The 23,113-nt window shown below is 40.5% G+C and overlaps 2 protein-coding genes across 2 annotated transcripts in view; one reads left to right on the top strand and one right to left on the bottom strand.

Moving 5' to 3' along the window:
- Positions 1–23,113, top strand: part of LOC125378572 — a 102,701-nt gene that overhangs the window by 71,978 nt on the left and 7,610 nt on the right. The window lies entirely within an intron of this gene.
- LOC125378571 (processed variable antigen-like) lies at positions 11,955–22,912 on the bottom strand. The gene is made up of 2 exons (XM_048394018.1): positions 22,535–22,912; positions 11,955–12,137 (listed from the first exon to the last, which is right to left on the bottom strand). Exons 1-2 carry the CDS (start codon positions 22,910–22,912, stop codon positions 11,955–11,957), a joined length of 561 nt encoding a protein of 186 aa, XP_048249975.1.

Raw genomic sequence — 23,113 nt, 5'->3', positions numbered from 1 at the left:
ACAGCTGCATCATCAAAAAGTTGAAGCAAATTATTTGTTCACAATTTGAAAGTCGAGATATGCTAATTCGGAACAAGTCGCTCTTGGTTAAGTGATTGTGTGGATATATAAAAGATATGAAAAAGCCCAATCAAATTCCCAGTGGGAAGCACGCAGGGTTATAGACCGAAAAGATGTGTGATAAGCTACCTGATCTTAACGCTCGTGTATCAAATCCACGTGATATTAACCGGTATATATATATGGATTTGATATATATACACAGACACATATATATACACAGACAGGTCGATAGTCGCCATGGCGAGCTAATTTTATGAATTACAAAGCTGTTACTTATCATGAATGGAATCCATCAACTGCGACAAAGTAAAACAGGAAAACGAAATGATTCTATTGATAGCTTTTTTGTTTAGATATAAAAAAATCTTAATTTTCTACATTGTAAATAGAACTTATTTTAAGTTAAATTGCACTGGGAGGGGCGCGCCTGTTAATAGATCTTATGATGTTTTTTGGTTTAGTATGTATTTTGGTGTGGCTGCTACAGATACAGATCATATACGCAGTGGCGGCAAAGGTAAAGAAATCTGGAGGAAAAGCTTTTGACACAAGATCAGAGCATTACCTTCTAGTCTTGGTGTAACACTCATATCCAATATTAATAACAAAATAAAAGGAAAGCACTATATTTGAGGTGTATGTATATATTTTATTATGCCGAAAGCCAAGGCATAGGCTGACTTATCAACACCATACACATACATTTTTATGACATTTCTTATAAAATCACATTTCAACCATATGGTCATATGCTCCCACAAAACAAACGAAAACACAGCTAGCGTTTATTTTTATTTTTCATGTCATATTATTTTACATTCATAATATCATATTAATTGGCATTATTTATCTTCTACCTTACAACATCCGCGCATAATTGCTTCTTTTCATACACTTCAGATTGTCCTATCAACCCTAATAGAAGACCTTTTTTTAATGTAAAAAAACAAAGACGCAATATGCTAGCCATCTGTTCAAAGCATGTCATGTCCATTATTTTGGAATAAAGCAATATCACCTGTTGCATATGGATTGCATTTGGATGTAATTAATCCAAAGGTTTTAGATAGCAACGATTAACACTGTTTTCAACAATCGATAGTTACACCAAATCTGGGATTTTGTGATAAATACAACTCGTTATTGGACTTCGCTATGTTCACAATCATGAAACAGATTGGGTATATATTGTCCAACTTAGAACACCCTAGCCATGATATTTACATTCAATTACAATATGCACAATGGGCAAAACGAAGGGATAGAACAGCAGAATAGAACATTTAAGTCTTTAAGAAAAATGTACATTGCGTAGGCCAGCATATCATTTACATTAAAAATATAATGAAATGAGTTTGCACATGGATCACCATAGTAACACGTTGAATAATGCCTTTGCTCTGTAAAATTTAATTACCTTGGTGTGAATAACAATCCATTTTTCTTTCGCCAAATGAAATATATTTAGGCGCAAACAAATTTTGCCCTGAACTTTTTATGTGAACGATCATTTTCAGTGGTCCATTCATAATTTTCATCACAAGTTTACCTTTCGCAACCAATTGAGTCATGAGATATTCGAGACTGAATAATTGACATTTTAATTATCAACTTTCCCTTCATGTCGAGCAATATTCCAGCAGCTACAACCTTTTTGTCTACACTTCACATCGTTTGAGATGAAATCGAGCATACTCTTTCTACCAAGATTTCAATAATGTCAATCTTGTTCAAAAGTTGTTCCATCAGGAATAAAGCATTCAAGAATATTACAACGTTTATGGTGGACATGTTAAGGACATTTTCAAATTTTAAAATCTTTGACAAGTGATGACATGTGACACAGTACTTGGTTTTCATTTGTACCGTATGTTCCCGTGATGTTTTGGGTGAACAGTTGACCTGCCTTTGCATGTGTTTTAGACGGGTGTCACCTAGGGGACCGGATGTTTATGGTTGACATGTAAAGGAAATTTCATTTTCAAATTTTAAAATCATTGACAAGTGAAGACACGTGACACAATACTTGGTTTTCATTTGTACCGTATGTTCCCGTGATGTTTTGGGTGAACAGTTGACCTGCCTTTGCATGTGTTTTAGACGGGTGTCACCTAGGGGACCGGTTACGCTAACCTTTTCGCGAACACCTGGTGTAATCCCTATTTGAAAATGACTGACAAACAGATGGTGAAGCTAAGTCGGACTAAGTGGACTCTTTCAGATTTCTTATGTTTACTGAAAGGGTTTGATAAGGATGTTGACTTTCAGCCATGTTCTATTTGTCGAAGTATAAAAATATCATGTGTAAGACAGAGTCCTGGAATATCCTCATATATTTTATGAAACAGACAAAGTTTCCGATTTGACCTTCATTCTAATGACGTTTCCTAACCGCATCAGGTATAGGGCATCACATAATGCACAGTTTAGAAAACTAGTTAGTATTTTTGCATCTTCTAATGGAAGTTTTTCTTGTTGAGCAATCTGTTTGTGTGTTCACTTCTCCCAAACGTCACATACATATTCAAAATATGCCCGTATAAAAACTGTATATACCTTATTCACTGTATTGTGGCTTTACAGTATTGCTTATGTGACAAGACCATTTTGTAATTTGATGAAAACGTCAGTCCCAGTTCACATTGATCCACTTCATTTCTTTGTTATCCAAAATCAGTTTTATATCACCAAATTTGTTTTGGATTCCTGGTAAGAATAAATGTCACAGGCAACTGGTGGTTGATTGATTTACTTATCATTGTATTTCAATTGTGTAGATCGATGCAAAGAATGTCAATCATTGGATTGTCTGGTCCTGATACGATTATTTACAGACCGCCGTCATATACCTGCAATATTTCTGAGTGTGACGTTAAGCAACAAACAAAATATACATCGCAAATAATGTGTACGGATTTTAGAAGGCTTTGCAGGGTATGGTCAGTTTAACTGAGGGAAATATGGAATCGGACCAACAACAGCAGAACCTGATACGACCCAAAAGAGCAATAAATTATGTGTGAGTGAGTGAGTGAGTGAGTGAGTGAATTTGGTTTTACGCTGCTTTTAGCAATAGTCACGGCCATTTATGTTACCCGTAATGTTACCAACAATATTACACATAATGTAACGAATCGACCCCAGGTCCTTGAAGTGACGAACGAACACTCGTAGCACAGTGAGTTGCTGCGCCTTAGAGCATGGTAACCAATAATATAGACCCAGTCTAAACATCAAGACATGGGGTCAATAGCAACATAAGTGATGTACGTTAACTTTGGTATAAAATATCCGCCTAACTGGTAAAAGAATTGCCCCAGAGACGGGGCAAAGTTTACGTTCATATACCCTTGAAATTTGCAATGTCACCTATAAAGGTAAACACATCCCCTATTGGCTTCATGTTTAACTTAAATATTAATATGTATATACATGCTATCAAATTCATTTCCACATTCATCTATGACCATGACGTCTCCCTTAATCCCTTGTCATGTATTCATAGGCATGTATGGATTCCTCAAACACACGATCTTTGAACTATCCCGAAAGTGGATAAACAAACACCTAATTTACTTAACAATACTTGACTCAAGCCGCGCGCCAGGTCAGGGAAGTTGAACTGTAAGGAAATATGACTGGACAGATGACAAAGGGGAACAGTTAGGTATCTTCCCTTGGAATGGTAAACATGATTTGATCTCACGAAAACAGCCCCGACATGTTACACGAGGCGGTTACATTGAAACAACCGAGAGGAAGACAAGATCAACTGGTTCCACTCTCATATCCTGAACATTGTCACCCTGACATCTTCCGTCTACTTGCCCCTGACTGGGCCGTGTTTGGACTGCACTCAAGGCTCATTTAAACACTGACATGGATATGGAATAACAAACAATAGTGCCTGTCACTGCATGTCAGCGCCCTCCACGTACTGCCAGATGATTGTATTCAGGAACAGATCATAAAGGTGTGGCGACAACCTGTTGTCTTCATGTTAATGCCTTCTCGGGATTTTGTTGTTGTTTGTTGTTTAACGCCGCACTCAGCAGTATTACAGCAAAATGACGGTGGTCTGTAAATAATCGAATCTGGACCAAACAATCCAGTGATTGACATCGTGAGCATCGATCCACGCAATTGGGATACGATGACATGCATCAACCAAATCAGCGAGTCTGACCACCCAACCCGTTAGTCGACTCTTACGACAAGCATGGGTTGCTGAAGATCAATTCCAACCCGGATCTTCACGGGTTTTCTCAGATTGATTGGAGGACATTGTCAAATATGCTTCTTCTTGTGCTTACTCTGTTAGCGAACACCTGGTGTCATCACAGATTTTTAATGATCCTTTCGTGTATATTTTTTACAGTTGTTTGGCCTTTTTACGGATGGAATCTGTTTCAGAAAATAATCAAGCCCTTTTTATTCTCTTTTTATTATAAGCTTGTAATTCTGTTACAGATGGAAAAGTTGTGCTTTCTTACCAAAATGATCAAGTTAAGACACGTAATAAAGAAAATTAGACAATTAATTGTTATTTTGGTTGAAAATATGTTACCCAAATATGTTTATAGTTTCATAATAAGTATATAAAGGCTTCAAATCTCTACCTTATGCGCGTACGTTTTTTCCGCACTCAGCATTGTTCTAGCTCTTTTGTGTTTATCATTTTCCATGACGCCCTCTCGCTTAAGATACTGTGTTTGTGCCAAAGCTGGGCATCCACTGACAATGTGTTGGACAGACTGATTAAATTCAGTGCATAATCTACATTTCATATTCACACTTTGATGCAAAATCACACATTGACGGTTTCGAGTGGGAAGTGACTGGTCCTGAGCAGCAAACAGAAAACCTTCTGTTTCACTTTTCCGGCCAGCCGACTTTATCCAAGCAAAGGACTCTGCAGGGTTGCTGATTTTTTCAACACGCTGCACATAAACCCGATGCAGTGTTCGTTCAGAAGGACTCATTATTATTATTATTATTATTGTTGTTGTTATTATTATTCCACTAATATTCGACCGAATTTGTGTACACATTCTCCAAAGCTTCAGTAAATAAACCCGTACATGAATAATGAAGCTGTCACACTCCCGCTCAGTGTCATAATATCGCTTTTGACATTTTCATCATGAGCCATATAGTAGGAGACATATCCAGTTAAACAGCCTAATACATTCTACACATTACACATGTTCTTTGAGTTCTCTTATTAATGTTAAATGTCTCGTGTAATCCCTGTCAAAGTTTCTTCGGACTTTAAGGAAAATGTTGCAAGCATTCATTTCTCAAATCAAATGATTTTATACTAAAAATACCACGTCCAGAAAAAGTGAGTAAATTAAACGCCATATTGGATTATCTGATTCCCTTCACCGTGGGCGACTGAGTAATGGGTGTAGAATAGTATTCACATTTCACACATTTGACGTCCTCAAAGGGGCCAGGAGACTGTGAAATTGTCACCTGCCAATACCAGACATAGTAACCCCGGCCTATTATATTAACTGCAATAGCTCCACTATTTCATGCAACGTAGACTGGCACGATGGTCGGTCGATTATACACAGACAGTTACTAATGAGGTATTAACTCCATAATACGTCTGAAATAGCGTAATATTGACCAATTAGCAATCCAGATTGCAACATTGCTGTGCTGCTGAGGACTACTGGAAACTTTCACAGGGATTTGTCACAGTTTTGTAAAACTAAAAGGACAAAATACTGCCTCGTTTCAGTAGCTCAAATCATGAAAGATATAATGTTTGGCTTGAAATCTTAAAATATGTTCACAGAAACTTTCACATGTATTTGTCAAAGTGTTATAAGACTAAAAGGGAAACATATTGTATCCCCACTGTAGCTCACTGACATGTGATATTATGTTTCGATTCAATATGATAAAAACAGCAATATAAGAACTTTAAAAGTTGACAGCATCATAGAATGTGGGCGTATTTTTCAATATTTATCAATATGGCATGAAGTCAAAGCTATCATCTTATCTGTATCCATACACATATGCTACACAAAAGAATTAAACAATGCTGTCTTTACAAGGGGATTCCTTCTGTACAGACAAAACCAAGGGCACAGAAGCATCAACGAAACTTACATGTAGGTATATGTTTTCAGAGACTACCCACCTCACCCGTGACGCCAGTAGGTCACTTTTAACATCCTAAATATCACAACTGATTACAGAACAAACACAGGGACATTACCGACTGACCCACATGATCTTTCAATAAATAACCCCAAATGCCATCATTCTTATGTTATACAAGCATATTAGATATCACAGCCACACACGGCCTACATAGCCACACCTGTATTCGACAACGTTAGATGTCCCGATCAATACCTATTTCAGGTTGTATTCCTGTTCATGTAACACAGTGTAAGGCCTATTGAGCCTGGCATGTCCCCCGAAGGAAGTGTCTATCTGATTTTTTTCCTTGCTTAAAATACTTCTTCACAGAATGTGTTAAAGAATATGGAACTATATTTGGACAAGGAAGAACCGTTTTTCTTCTTGTAATAATAACTTATCTAAACATTTCTAAATCTTTGGCACCTGTGGTTGTGCCGTGTGTTTGATATAAGCATAAATAGATAAATCACTGTTTTGATACAGTAACAAGTGATTAAATGTTTATACACATGCGTGTAGTGTCACATGCTATGGCCTGTACTTTTTATGTTTCAATGTTGCTACTTTTTCGTATACTGTTATTATGTATAACTAGGTGTATTCACCTCCAAAAACAGACACAATAAATATAGAAGCGTTAATTTCTTATTCAAGTATTAATATCCCTTTAGCAAGAAAAGGTCACACCTTGATGGAACCGTTAGATTTAGACCTTCACTCAGGAACCATGGTATGTCAGAGGGGGGACAACAGGTTCTGCCCTACAAGACAAGAAAAGGTCACACCGTGATGGAACCGTTAGATTTAGACCTTCACTCAGGAACCATGGTATGTCAGAGGGGGTACAACAGGTTCTGCCCTTCTGGCAGCACACTCAACAAAGCAAAGATTGAAACCTAGGTTCATGTCAAAATATCACCCATACACCATGCTGAGAGTTGTTTAAGTCATACCGTTTCACCAGATACTTGAACCCTTTGGACGTTGTAAGAATAAAACACGTCACTATTTAAATACTTTTGGAATGCTGTGCAAATATGTACTTTTTGTATCCCCAAGAGGTATTATTTTCAACATTTCTCGAACATTTGGACTCGATAGTACAGAAAACAAGGAACGTTGTTCTACAAGATTGCGGGATACCGTCTTATCTTTTCTTCACATGGTCCCTTCCATAGCCTTTGCACATAGTTCTAATATTACAGATAATGCAAGCTTGTTTGGAAGTAGGAATCTATTTGCGTTGGGCTACCGCTTCAAGTGCTATCAATCTTAATAACATGAGGTTTGATGCGTGTTGCTTTGGGCGATCTTACTTCTAGGAATATATTCAGTGCTCTGACAACATATATAAATACACAGTTTCTGGACGTAGATGTTAGCTCACATGACAAACAAAGTTCCAGTTGAAACTTTATGTACTAGGTTACCATCAATATCTTTTATGTCAAACCTATGCATAATATTTGATCCCTAGACTGTATGATAAAAGGGGTGGACTGGGCTGGCATCGTTTAGGTTGACATAATAGTGACGATGATCTGGTTGACCCTGCCAGTAATTATATGCTTGTCTCAAAGATTAAGCCATGCATGTCTTAATACAAGTGTCTATCATGACAACATATATTTAAGTATTTGGTCTCAATTAATTCACTATAACATGCCACTGTATATTCCAAGTCGCCAATAGTAATTCGCACTGATAATTATTATTGGTTTATGAATACCGTACTCTCGCTTTTAAGTTTCACCAAAGGGATAGATCACCTCGGCTTGACTCGCACATTAAGCTGACACTTGATATAACGTTAAATCTGTTCTGCTTTAACGCATTCAGTCACTTTATTGGTATAATCGCATCCTCATAGAGGAGTGCCATGAACTCACTCACTCACTCATTTACTTAATATGCTAATAAAAGCGCCAAAATGCTTTCCATAATCATAATAATAAAATATATGTCAATAATGATACAAAATCTCTAATGAGTCCACTGCAGGATTCCGGCTATATCATTAGCATGGATTTATGAATCACAATCAAGTCGGGATGATACTGGGTGGTTGTGACGTGGTACTGCTGTACCTCGACATGATACTGATCCTGGGCACATGTACAGATGGGTACCCGGTAGATGGGGGATATGAAAATAATGAAAAGCTACAAGGCATATAGAAACAGGTCTCCGAGGTGCACTCGTACGTTCAACTACCCCCTCGTGCATGACTACAACAACTACCCCCTCGTGCATGACTACGACAACTACCCCCTCGTGCATGACTACAACAACTACCCCCTCGTGCATGACTACGACAACTACCCCCTCGTGCATGACTACAAGTAACTTCGAGACACGAGTTAGCGAGAAGACGTGTGTGTACAGTTTTCACGCTGTCGGCAGCATCACTACGACAACTACCCCCCCCCCCCGTGCATGACTAAAAGTAACTTCGAGACACGAGTTAGCGAGAAGACGTGTGTACAGTTTTCACGCTGTCAGCGGCATCACTGCGACAACTACCCCCTCGTGCATGACTAAAAGTAACTTCGAGACACGAGTTAGCGAGAAGACGTGTGTACAGTTTTCACGCTGTCGGCAGCATCACTACGACAATGTCACGCTTCGGTGAACGTTGATTATTGGTGAGACATTCTTGTACCAGAGATGCTTGCTTGTAGGGGAACAGGTGCCTGCTGAAATGGTTTAATGTTTCAGCATTTGTATTTTTAGCACGGAGGTAGTGTTCAGTGTTTGGGGATACCATTGTACGTGCAGATATTATTGTATTTTAAGACTGAACCGTTCTCAAACGAGAGAATGACTTTGTTTGTTTGCCGGAATGACAAACTAATTAATATGGAAATTTAATTGTATATTTCTTAGTTTATCTCAATGTTATCAAATAGACGTAGAACAAAAAATATTGACTGTATGTATTGTTGTACTGGCAACATATGTCGATTTTCAACAATAAACAGCGTTAACGACATAACTATAACAGCCTCCGTGGCCTAGTGGATAGAGCTCAACCCGGAGAGGAGAAGGTCGTTGTTCAAACCCCAGCCGCGTCATATCAAAATATGTTAAAATATGGTTCTTGTTGTTACCCTACCTGGTGCTCGGCAAACAAGGACTGGTCAGCTCGGAGTCAGTATACTGTGTCTGTGTGGGGTATTTATGTTAAACTGCGGCATGGTATCTCAGTGGGTAGCACTATCAAACCGGCATTAGTCCGGACTAGTACAAGCACGCACGCACGGTCGCACACACACGCGAATAAACGCAAGCCACACAGACACACACACTCACACAAACAAACACACACGTATATAAGTGCAGTAATCTTGAACCCAACATTTTTTCACCTCACACTACAACATAGTGCTGAATGGAAGAAAAGGCTTATTATCGAACTAGCATTGCGTACACCAGTTGTCGACGGCTCATTTACCCAAATGGAAAGTAATCAGATATCATGCACAGAATAGTTTAGGAAACTCCAGGAACATAAACAAAGGAGGCAGTGTTACTGCATATAATCCCACCAGCGTCGCGCAGGAATATGCTTTTCGTTATGTTGTCTTAAAAGGCATTTGTTCCTCCGCCATACTATTGAGTTCCTATATAAATGCATCAATTAGCGATGCCATCTTCATTGTCGGTACATGTCGTGTTTTCCCTGGCGCAGTAATTTGTTGTGACAGTCAGTCCGCGCTTCTGCACGAGTTATGCAGGATATGCTAAACAATTTGCCCGATTCAGTTCCGCAGTAAATCCCATGATCTTCCGGTATAGTCCCGCAGCAAGAACAACACATGTTAATGCTGAAGAGCTTTGTTTGACACGGAACGCGGGAAGTAAGTACTTTCTTAGGTTCTTAGGAGAGGCTGCAAGTGGTACGGAAGACTGTTTGGTCATATGTTCCAATTACTTTTGACATTACAAAATAAAGACAGAATCCGAGTCTCGTAAAGCTTTCTTTATTTGACGTATCCAATTGGCTTTACAATGCTTTTGGATTGATTGCATAATAACAGGCAGCCAGTCCATCACAAGACCTACATTATTTAAAAATAAGTTGATTTCACTGACAAACAGGGGTGTATTTAAATCCTGCGTAGTGTCCTCCTTGCACTGAATATATCGGCTAATGTTTTTTATCTTCAGTTTGACGTTAATAAGATGAGAATAGGACAACGTATTGACTTTATCTCACGTTTCACATTTCACAGGCATCTGTAATTACATAAATATCTATTTTATCATTTTTGTGTGTCGACGTTTGGCATATGAATGTTAGTATGGCATGGCATGATTCATATATTCCAGGTTACATCCACAAATTGTTTTGCCTATTGATTTTATTGTTTATTTCAAATGACAGGACATTCACCCCAATCCCTCACTCATAGATATGAGGGACGGTGCGCTGGCCTTGAGGGACATTCACCCCAATCCCTCACTCATAGATATGAGGGACGTGCGCTGGCCTTGAGGGACATTCACCCCAATCCCTCACGCATAGATATGAGGGACGGTGCGCTGGCCTTGAGGGACATTCACCCCAATCCCTCACTCATAGATATGAGGGACGGTGCGCTGGCCTTGAGGGACATTCACCCCAATCCCTCACTCATAGATATGAGGGACGGTGCGCTGGCCTTGAGGGACATTCACCCCAATCCCTCACTCATAGATATGAGGGACGTTGCGCTGGCCTTGAGGGACATTCACCCCAATCCCTCACTCATAGATATGAGGGACGGTGCGCTGGCCTTGAGGGACATTCACCCCAATCCCTCACTCATAGATATGAGGGACGGTGAGCTGGCCTTGAGGGACATTCACCCCAATCCCTCACTCATAGATATGAGGGACGGTGCGCTGGCCTTGAGGGACATTCACCCCAATCCCTCACTCATAGATATGAGGGACGGTGAGCTGGCCTTGAGGGACATTCACCCCAATCCCTCACTCATAGATATGAGGGACGGTGCGCTGGCCTTGAGGGACATTCACCCCAATCCCTCACTCATAGATATGAGGGACGGTGGGCTGGCCTTGAGGGACATTCACCCCAATCCCTCACTCATAGATATGAGGGACGGTGGGCTGGCCTTGAGGGACATTCACCCCAATCCCTCACTCATAGATATGAGGGACGTTGCGCTGGCCTTGAGGGACATTCACCCCAATCCCTCACTCATAGATATGAGGGACGTTGCGCTGGCCTTGAGGGACATTCACCCCAATCCCTCACTCGTAGATATGAGGGACGGTGCGCTGGCCTTGAGGGACATTCACCCCAATCCCTCACTCGTAGATATGAGGGACGGTGCGCTGGCCTTGAGGGACATTCACCCCAATCCCTCACTCGTAGATATGAGGGACGGTGAGCTGACCTTGAGGGACAGAGTGTTCACCATCCATCCCGAAGAAATGGATAAGCCCCCACACAGGTGCATGCAGACTAACACATAGTCTGTGATATATTTTATGACACAACACACTCCTTAGCAACCAAATCTGTGCACCAACGTAACAACGTAACATTGTAGTTGCAGCTTTATCTCGAAAAGTCTAGGACCCGGTTCAAATCCCTTGGTGCTCCCCACCGTGATACGGCTGGCATTTTGCTAAAGGTTTCGTGTAACCCTCACTTGTGTCTGATGGGATGACAATACTACTCCTCCTTTTAATGATGACGATGACGACGATGATTACGCCGACGATGATGACGCCGATGATGATGATGATGATGATGGTGCTATGACGACGACGATTACGGTGACGAAGACGACGATGCTGCTGCTGCCGATGATGATGATGATAATGACGACTACGATAGCGACGAAGCCGACGATCCTGCTGCTGCTGCTGCTGATGATGATGATGATGACGATCTCGAGAAAGTGATATATCGAGACAACAGAGCTCAAGTTCACGAAACAAATTACGGAATTACTAAAACCCTGCGATAACTGTGATGAGCTGTTCGCATTGATTCAAATATATCTCAATTAATTCTTCCAATTTCAATCTATTTACCAATTTCTTTGTGTTTGTTTTAATTCACTAAACAACGACTCAATTAAACGTTTTTCTGACTTGATAAATATTTCACCGAGAAAGTAATAATTGAAAATTGAATTTTTTGGGTGCGTAGGATTTAATGTAAATAGACTGTGGCTCCCAAGCAAACATGTGACACCTACATTCTTTTAAGTTTGAGAAATGGCAGTATGAATCAGAATTCGTGTAAACTGCACATCAATTCGAACACTCAAACAGAGGGACATAAAAGAAGACTGGCTAAGTAGCGTTCTCTAGGGCATAAACACACTTCCGAGTGCCTCATGGCGTTTTCATTAATCACTCCATTCACCAACACGGGAGAGACGTGTTTATCATGGTTTAGATGCAAATCCTATAATTTTACCGTTGACTTTTGACGATGCATGGCAGCACCAGAGACGAATCAGTCTCGATAATCTCAATACACAGATTCCATTTTGCGTAAGAGGTAAAACAGCGGTAAGAATTTAATGAATGGATCACTGAAAATCAGCGATGACACCAGTTGTTTGTGAAAACTGCCACCATGCCCTGCCTGCCGGTAACACCCTCCACCCACACAATGTAAAGCACAATGTAAGTGTTTGTTTGTTTGCTAAGAATTAATCAGTTGATTCAGTTTTCAGTAATCCGAATTTATTGGGTATTCTAATATTTATTAATTTTACCTGGTCCAGGATTTCAATCCCGTACATAGATACCAACACGATGTACTGGAGGCTAACGTATATCTTGACATGGGCACGGTTATCTGAGACACCGAAGTTCATGGTACATGTGCTTCTTGGCACATTTCTATAGCTAAGTCCATTTAAGATGCGCCAACATGTCACTCACTTGTATACTCATGACGCTACGTTGTTATCGCCACGCCCAGTGGGCCTGTGTGCACTCCATTTCAATTCTCAACACCCTGGGGAGTATACAACCCAAGGCGCTACAAGGGTCACAGTCATATTACCATCTTGTCCTATGTGACGGTAGTAGTAGTGGTAGAAGGAGTACTTGAAGAAGCAATGTAAGTAGTAGTAGAAGTAGTGGTAGTAGTAGAAGTAGTAGTGTAGAAGTAGTGGTAGCATCAGTAGTAGCAGTAGAAGCGGTAGCAGTAGCAGAAGCAATAGTAGTAGCATCAGTAGTAACAGAAATAGTTACAGTTGTAGAAGTAGTATAGGAGTAGTAGTACTAGTAGTGGTAGTAGTAGTAGTAGTAGTAGTAGTAGTAACAGCAGTGGTAGCGGTAGTAGAAGTAGCAATAGTAGAAGCAGCAGTAGCGGTGGTAGTAGCAGTAGCAATAGTAGTAGCATCTGAAGTAACAGAAGTAGTAACATTTGTAGAAGTAGTACCAGTAGTCGTAGTACTAGTAGTAGCAGAGGTAGCTGTGGCAGTAGTATAGGATGTTGATCAGTGCTACACATATAGTGTCTGTTTAGTATTCCGAGCCTGCGCGGCTGATGAAGACATATACCGTCCATGTACGTGTTAATGAACCATATATTTGCATCTCTGAGGTACGAACGATTGTTAAATGATATGGAAGCTCATGGCGTTAAACATTCACATACATAGTGGGAATGCGTGGCTATCCGCTTTAGACCTCAGTTCGATTTTCCACATGGGTACAATGTGTGCCCATTCCTGGTGGCCTCCACCATGTTCAAGTTAAAAGTGGCGTAAAACAATATTCACTCACTCATTTACATTTACGACCGCATCCGTAGTTTAGTAGATGGAGTGTCTGCCCGGAGAGCGGAGGCTCCTTGGTTCGATACCTGGCCACGTCATACCTAAAGACGCCAAAATATGGTACCCTGTCTGGCAATGAGGGGCAAAACAAGGACCGGTCAGATCGGAGTCAGTATACTGTGTCTGATTGGGTTATTTGTGTTAAACTGTGGCATGGTATCTCGTGAGCTAGTATTGGGCTAACTGGCATTACAAGCAGCCATATACACATACACACACGCGTGCATTCACGTCGCTGTATATAAGCACATTAAACGTAGTGGGGTAGCCTAGTGGTTAAAGCGTTCGCTCGTCACACCGAAGACCCGGGTTCGATTCCCTACATGGGTACAATGTGTGAAGCCCATTTCGGGTATCCCCGCCGAGGTATTGCAGGAATGTTGTTAAAAGCGGCGTAAAACCATACTCACTCACTCCCATGACAAATACACGCGCACTAAGGGTAAATGTGTAGAATTTACGGCATATCTAAATATTCGGTTCATGTTTACAAAATAAAGGGACAAAACAGTTTCCATAACCAAGCGTCCATTGTACGATTCCAACTAAATCATAAGCATGTGTTTATGTGTCACTCTCAAACAACAACCCGCCATATCTTGAGACGGGTTTACAGCCTCCCTGTATTACCATAGTCTATGTCATGTAAGGTATCACAGCAATCTATCATTCCCTCTTTGTTGTTCATGGCTCTGGATTCACAGTACCTGTACACAAACCAAAACAACCGTTATCTTACGTATGTTAAGACCACACGAACAGGGAACCGTCAGATCAAACCACCTGTTTCACGTCCTGGCGTCAAGGTGATTGACAGATGACCTTTGGGGTGGTCTATTTCTCACACTTGATAACATAATGCCCCCGGGGCTTTGAGAGAGTCCTTCAGACTGGAAACCTATATTACTATCTCTGTTGGTGTTACAACTACTACAACTACTTCTACCTCTCCGTCTACGTCACCATCCAGAAACCTAGATTCAAGAGTCACCTTTGACAAACCATTACTCAAAACGACAATTTCTTGGGGTTAATAGACAACAAGGTAATGACGCATCGGTCATTGACGTGGTATATGTACCGTTATGTCTTCAAGGTAAACATTCGACCTTGCTGTTTTGGTTTGGTCATTTGATACACAGAACGTAGAACATATACATCAACGCCCATTGTCTACCTACTGTGACAATAATTGATCGAGTAGCTCACATTCGGAGCACCATGTCCTACACTTCATGAACTCAAAAATGCAAACTTCGCATCAATATGCCAATAACACTGACAGATGACATCTCGGCTCGATTCTTAACATCCACAGTTATTTTTTGTGAGAAGTGCAGATATATATCGGCTCGATTCTAACATCCACAGTTTTGTGTGAGCAGTGCAGATATATATCGGCTCAATTCTAACATCCACAGTTTTTTGTGAGCAAAGTAGATATATATCGGCTCGATGCTAATATACACAGTTTTGTGTGAGCAGTGCACACATATATCGGCTCCATTTTAACATCCACTATTTTGGGTGAGCAGTGCAGATATATATCGGCTCAATTCTTAACATCCACAGTTTTTTGTGAGCAAAGTAGATATATATCGGCTCGATGCTAATATACACAGTTTTGTGTGAGCAGTGCATATATATATCGGCTCCATTTTAACATCCACAGTTTTGTGTGAGCAGTGCAGATATATATCGGCTCAATTCTTAACATCCACAGTTTTTTGTGAGCAAAGTAGATATATATCGGCTCGATGCTAATATACACAGTTTTGTGTGAGCAGTGCACACATATATCGGCTCCATTTTAACATCCACAGTTTTGTGTGAGCAGTGCAGATATATATCGGCTCAATTCTAACATCCACAGTTTTTTGTGAGCAAAGTAGATATATATCGGCTCGATGCTAATATACACAGTTTTGTGTGAGCAGTGCATATATATATCGGCTCCATTTTAACATCCACAGTTTTGTGTGAGCAGTGCAGATATATATCGGCTCAATTCTTAACAACCACATTTCATCGTTGTGTTTTGTTTTAAATTTTATATACAGGGCCTCTTAGGTCCTTTAAACTCGAAGATCTTCTTGTCTGAAAGTCCATCCTTACTCTCGAAAGAACCCGAGTGAGCTGAAATGCGCATGACTCCAACAGAGCAGGGATGCTGGTTGTATTGTTATAATTTCAACCCCACATCACTGTGATGTTTATAACTTGAGACTGTGTGAGACTTCCACATAACCGTTGTAGCATGTACAATTATCAACAGTATCATCCTAGATATAGCCCTATATCACAAAGGTAACGCGTGAACTAGCCAGCAAAGCGTAACTGATCAAACCGCCTTGAGTATCTGTCCTCTGTGTGTGTAGGGGGGAAGGGGGGTGTCACCGAACCACAAACATGTGCTGGGTTCGTTTCATTGTCACTGGTGGAAGCCGGGTGGCCCTGTTGTCTAAGACACCGTAATTCACTGTATCGAGTTGCCCCTCTGTCCTATGAATCCTATGAATCCTATGAATCCCTGCTTCTCCCTTACTGAGAGTCTTGGTTTGGTCGCATCACACCAGTGTGGGTTTCTCTGAAGTGTAAACGTCAAAGACCTGCGTCACTTCCAGCTTTCCTCCCACATTAAGCTGAAACTCCGTGACATGGCTGACATACTGTACAAAGCGGCATTAAACTACATGTGAGTTTGAATAATTATCAAATCAAGGATGATCATGATCAAACTGGGTAACTTCTTCTGAAACAAAGCTATACTGTTAGCTGTCAATGCTTTGTTCAACAAGATGGACATCCCCTGGCAACAACCTGGTGCAAAAACAATTACAGGTCCATCACACTGACAACAAACAATGCCGGTAGGATGAAGCCATCCCGCCGATGACAGTGATAGCCTCCCTGCTCTGCTCTCGAGCCTGTACACGATCCTCCTGTTCTAAAGACCTTCAAACCACCAGAGCCTTATAAAGAGAAGATCAAGAGCGCCACTTGAAGGTTCAGATATTTCAAACAGCAGAGCGGACGCGCCTGGGGAAAGATGAGGATGAGAGGAGATGCGCGGGCAGCCGGAAGCAAGAAGCACACCTTGAAGGGAAAGGACTTCCTGTTGTAATGTAAAGCTGTCTAAAGGAAGGTTTACATCTGGGCTGATTAATTATCTGCTTGCTATCAGATTCTGTGTGTGTGTTATTATAGACCGTTGATTGTTTCCTCTCCACATAGACGTTAAGTTTTCGCGAGGCGATGGGCAGTTAACGGGAAGTGATAGCTTTACTCTAGGGTTATTTGAAACAGTTGATATAATCGTTTGACGTATTTGTGAAGGAGAGAATCTGCCTTCCCCTCCTTTATTAAATCTTCCAAGTCGAATTAATCATTGCGAAACATGGGTTTGCACTTATGATGTCAGTGTATGTGTAGCTGTACATGTGCAAGCATAACTGACTCCATTTCATTGTGACACGATGACGTCATGCATTCCTGGTGTACCCTTGTCCTGTGGAAAAGATGGATTTTATTCAACGAATATCAATTTGAGATAACAGGCTACAAGTATATGTAACTTCGCCCTTATTCACTCTTAAAGGCCCACTGCACATGGAGCATTTCAATGTCTGAATTATTTTTTCAAATGGTTTTGGACGTGTATGTAGGACTGATCACGACAATGGACGTGTGTGTGGGTCTGATCACGACAATGGACGTGTATGTAGGACTGATCACGACATTGGACGTGTATGTAGGACTGATCACGACAATGGACGTGTATGTAGGACTGATCACGACATTGGACGTGTGTGTAGAACTGATCACGACATTGGATGTGTATGTAGAACTGATAACGACATTGGACGTGTATGTAGGACTGATCACGACATTGGACGTGTATGTAGAACTGATCACGACATTGGACGTGTATGTAGAACTGATCACGACATTGGATGTGTATGTAGAACTGATCACGACATTGGACGTGTATGTAGGACTGATCACGACATTGGACGTGTATGTAGGACTGATCACGACATTGGACGTGTATGTAGGACTGATCACGATATTGGACGTGTATGTAGGACTGATCACGACATTGGACGTGTATGTAGGACTGATCACGACATAGGACGTGTATGTAGAACTGATCACGACATTGGACGTGTATGTAGGACTGATCACGACATTGGACGTGTATGTAGAACTGATCACGACATTGGATGTGTATGTAGGACTGACCACGACTTTGTCGCTTGTATTTTAGAAAATCAAATTGGATCAGAGTCTTGCTATACCTACATAGTAACACCCTCAAAATACGTTATTGACACATTTCATCGTGATACTTCTTCATTCGATGCAAAAAATGCTCGCCAATCACACGAACACTTCTGATATAATACTTTCTGTATCTCACTTCAAGTGGAAGTTCTAGAAGAGGAATCTAACCCCGACTCTTGTTTGATTTATTTAACGTAAGTGAATATATGAAACATGTACATATTAGATCACGTTTAAAGAGAGAGCATCGAGTGTGTGGTCCAGGCATCACATCCACGTGACTCAAATACCTTTACGTTTCATCATCGGAGACACTTAAAAGTCGTCCTACTGCGCACGCGCCAGCACGTGCAGATGGCAGGGGTAAGTACCTCCTTACGGCCTCCTTACAACATTTCGCTGTAAATAACCCGGGAATGTCCTCAGACTACGCCAAGGTGCATCCTCCGCCCAGTTCTCTTCCAATTTCTATTACTTAAGTCCTCATGAAAAACACCACGATCAATTTCTCAGTGTCACAACACACAGTCAACATGTTTTCTAACTTAGAAACATCAATTTGTATTATAGTTACATCATGTCTACTTTAAACATCAAATTGCTCTCTGTATGCTTGGCAACAGGTTTAAAGAGAGTTCAACAGAGGATAGGGTGTAATGGTCTTCAGTACTCCGTTAAAAGAGTAAGAGGGGACGTTTCAGTTTAAAATCTTTCTTGGTTGGTGTTGAAAGGAAAGGGAAAATATTCATCTTATAATGTTGTATGTGTCTCACGTCACGTTTCATTTTCTTATTTTATTCTAGTTTTCACGTTAATGTCCCATATGTCCTCAGTGGATACTCCATCTTCCTTCCTCTGGCATCAGGGTGAAGTACCATCAGTTTGGATGAGAGCTGTATTGGTACACCTGTGTTCATATAATTTAGAAATAATTTCACAAGAAGGCTAATCACAAATTTCATTTCAATTATATTAAATTGTTATTGACATACTTGAAGCTATTCAAGGGTTGCTTATTTTCTGGATGTGAATCGTTCAATTATGTAGGTATCATTTTGTTTCAGATGCCACTATATTGCATTGCAAATATACAACATTGAATACAATCTACCTTTCAAACATTCGTTTTTTAATTTGGATTGGAAAATATATCTTTATCAAGAACATTATTCAAACTCCCGTCTATTTCAAGTCTCGACTCCAACCTCTCAACTTGCTGTATACACTCACGTTTGTTTGACTTAACAGCAATCAGAATATTTAGATTGGTGAATACATTCTGTCTGAACTGTTCATTTTAGCTTTAAACAGCACTACTACTTCCGTTTACATATATAAAGTATTTAGATACTGCTTCCTTTGAATCACAAGTTGAGATACAAGTATTAAGAGCCCTGTTAGTGATGTTTCAAATAAGCCAGTACACCTTTGTATGTCAAACATTTGAAACCGCTCTGTCCCTACCGCCATTGGACACATGTCATCGAAACACAAGGACTACAGTATAGAAATCGATGGTGTTACAAATACGTACATCACTCCACGTGACTTATAGGGTACGGAGGGGCGAACTCCTCCCCATCTCCCATTGCCCTCAGCTGACCGGACACATTAGCTATTGACCGTACTGACCAGTTGACTCACTTCCATCTACCGTCCTGGGTACAGTAACTGTTCCTCTTCACGGGGTTTACCTCGAACAAGGGGCATTGTGAAACTGAAATGAAAAGGTTGAATCTGATTGGACAAGATCACGGATATCTTTCTGACTTTTCACTGCTTATAAATACTTTTGTTGATACACTTTTTCTCCCAATCCAAATTGGCTTGCCGAAATAATTACCGCATTAATTATAGTGTTTGAACACACAAAACACAGATGCCGTCATGAATTGTGTCATGACGTCACATCATTCCAGCGAGAAAGGGAGACAGCACTACGTACAGTTACTGATACCCTTTGTATTTTACAATGTCGGTAAACATGCGTTTTCAGATTTGAGGGTGATATTGATTATTCGAACGCCGCCGGTTCCTGGTGATTTTTTCTGAATACTCAACAACACTTGCAAATCTGAACACACACAATGTTTATCTCAGAGCATCAAGTGTGCAGGGGCCATATACTTTAAGTTTGAAGACATCAGGATTCAATGTTTGGTTAACTACGGGAAATGAAACCCCAAACCCAATATGAATTTAGGCAGCGTGTAAACTGAATAATATTAACAAATAAGAAGACAAATACATAAAGAATAAAGTAAAATTCGAAATTTAATATTTTTTCCATGAAGAGGTACAACCTTGGACAAGTTCCAGATCGCGGTATAGCTTCACCGGAATATGAAAGGATAGGGCCGTGGAGTGAGTGAGTGAGTGAGTGAGGGTGGTTTTAGCTGTTTTATCATTATACCAACAATACCAAGGCAGACATCGGGAATGGGCTTCACAGAATGTACCTCTCTACGACCGTGGAGCAGGACCCAGCCCAAGTTGAAAATTGACGTTTCAAATCCGTTACCTCCGGCTCCGATTGGCTATATTTTTACGACCTCACGCAGATTTCTCCTTGTGTTTTGATACCATATGTTCATAATAACAGTGACTAAATAGGTAGTCACTGGTTGTACTTTGACCATAATCCCTCTTTTACATGTAACGTCATTAACTTATATCGTCATGAAAATAGATTTGGCACAGATTTCGAATACCAGAATGTATTATGTTAAAATGTGTTTTTCTGGACATTAGGAGAATATTTTTATGGTGTTTATTAAGACCCTGCAGCAAGGTTGGAAAGATATAATATTTACTTGTTGACATAATATCACCATTAAGGAGATTCTAGTGAACATATAATTGACTATAATTGCCTTACAGTTATTTTAAATTATTTTAAAGAAACGGTGTTCACAGCAGTCTATAGCCTGTATACATAATACTGACATTACTTCAAAAGATACATTTAACACATTTAAACTTAAACAGATAGAAGACAACGTTAACACGATTTATTCATCCTGTATATATATTTATATACTATATATATTTATAATATGACAAGATTGTTTATTTCACCATTTACGGTAATACGGACCTATAAATCCAAACACGGTATTAACAAACCTGGTGAAGAAGAAACGCAACATTACCTACAGCATCTTCAACACAGCGGGAGACTTTCCTATCTCAGTTGGAAGAGTTCCCTCCGGGCATGCGCATTATATAGCGGAACAAGAGAGAGCCGTGGTGTAGTGATTCGTGTAATAAGCTTTTGTTGCATGGCGGCTGTCGCTATTGACTGGCACAGAGCCCCTACAGTAATCCTCTCTTCACATCCAGAGCAGGGAGACACTTTAACTGGGTGGAGAAATTAATGCGTTTCAGTTCACGTGTTTGCTTTTTCCAATTTATTAATGCGAAATAAGTCAAAGCAAACAAGTCCTGATTCACACCATGGATGACAAAATAGACACTTTATTGATTGTTGCGTTCTTTGTCTGGGGACAGGTAGAAACCTTTTTCATAGAGTAAAAGGCCGCTGTCCTCTGTCAACTTGTGAAATATTACCTGGCGTCTAGGTCAGGTGAATTCCTTCGCTGTATATCCACTACGTATTCTCGTTAATCAATGGAGCATTAATTGTCATCACGTTGTGACGGCTCACAGGGCGAGAGTTAATGTCATTATATATTTTATAACGATCTTTATTCCCGAGCGCTACGGGGGGATTGCATGTCAGGGGAATCTGGGTGCTCTGGCGCATCTATCTGTCGCCACAACGTTAAGGCACAATCGGAAGACAGCCCATGTGCTTGTATTTGTTTAATGTATTGATGTGCTTAAATGTGCATTACACTTTGGTGGTTTAGTATAGGTCGGTCGAAAGTTTGCGTATGTGAGGCTGCCAACCCGCTTTTGGCACGTGGGATTCGGGTATCTATTTAGAGAGTATTCGGGACTCAGCAGTGTTGTAAGCGGGATGCAAAAACAATAGCATTTGAAAACAAATAACGATGAACGTAAACATTTCCTTTATAATTAAGCATATCTTTTCGATATTTGTTTTCATTTATTTAACTTCCAGTAGCACCCTATTCTCAATGCTTTGAGATTTTTCTGAAGTTATATTCGGGATATTGGGGTGAGCTATTAAAAGGTATTCAGGATTCAGGGGAGGAGGGGGTTGGTACCCTCACTTGTCGTCTTTCTCCAGTGTGAGGCATGTGTCGACTTTCTACTGTGTCATGCATGTGTCGACTTTCTCCAGTGTCATGCATGTGTCGACTTTCTAGTGTGTCATGCATGTGTTGACTTTCTCCAGTGTGAGGCATGTGTCGACTTTCTCCAGTGTCATGCATGTGTCGACTTTCTACTGTGTCATGCATGTGTCGACTTTCTCCAGTGTGAGGCATGTGTCGACTTTCTACTGTGTCATGCATGTGTCGACTTTCTATTGTGTCATGCATGTGTCGACTTTCTACTGTGTCATGCATGTGTCGACTTTCTACTGTGTCATGCATGTGTCGACTTTCTACAGTGTCATGCATGTGTCGACTTTCTACAGTGTCATGCATGTGTCGACTTTCTACAGTGTCATGCATGTGTCAACTTTCTACAGTGTCATGCATGTGTCAACTTTCTACAGTGTCATGCATGTGTCGACTTTCTACAGTGTCATGCATGTGTCGACTTTCTACAGTGTCATGCATGTGTCGACTTTCTACAGTGTCATGCATGTGTCGACTTTCTACAGTGTCATGCATGTGTCAACTTTC

This window comes from Haliotis rufescens, unplaced genomic scaffold (assembly GCF_023055435.1).
Source record: "Haliotis rufescens isolate VD_foot unplaced genomic scaffold, xgHalRufe1.0.p SCAF_127, whole genome shotgun sequence".
Taxonomy (NCBI): Eukaryota; Metazoa; Mollusca; class Gastropoda; order Lepetellida; family Haliotidae; genus Haliotis; species Haliotis rufescens.
The sequence above is the reverse complement of the archived record's forward strand: the minus strand, read 5'-3'. Positions and strand labels throughout refer to the sequence as shown.

What these genes read in the sequence shown, in the direction of transcription:
- LOC125378571 (XM_048394018.1), bottom strand. Translation starts at nt 22,912, where the DNA reads ATGCATGACACTGTAGAAAGTCGACACATGCATGACACTGTAGAAAGT. An exon ending in ACACTGGAGAAAGACGACAA is followed by an intron (nt 12,138 to 22,534) that starts GTGAGGGTACCA and finishes CACTTTCTCGAG; the next exon opens with ATCGTCATCATCATCATCAT.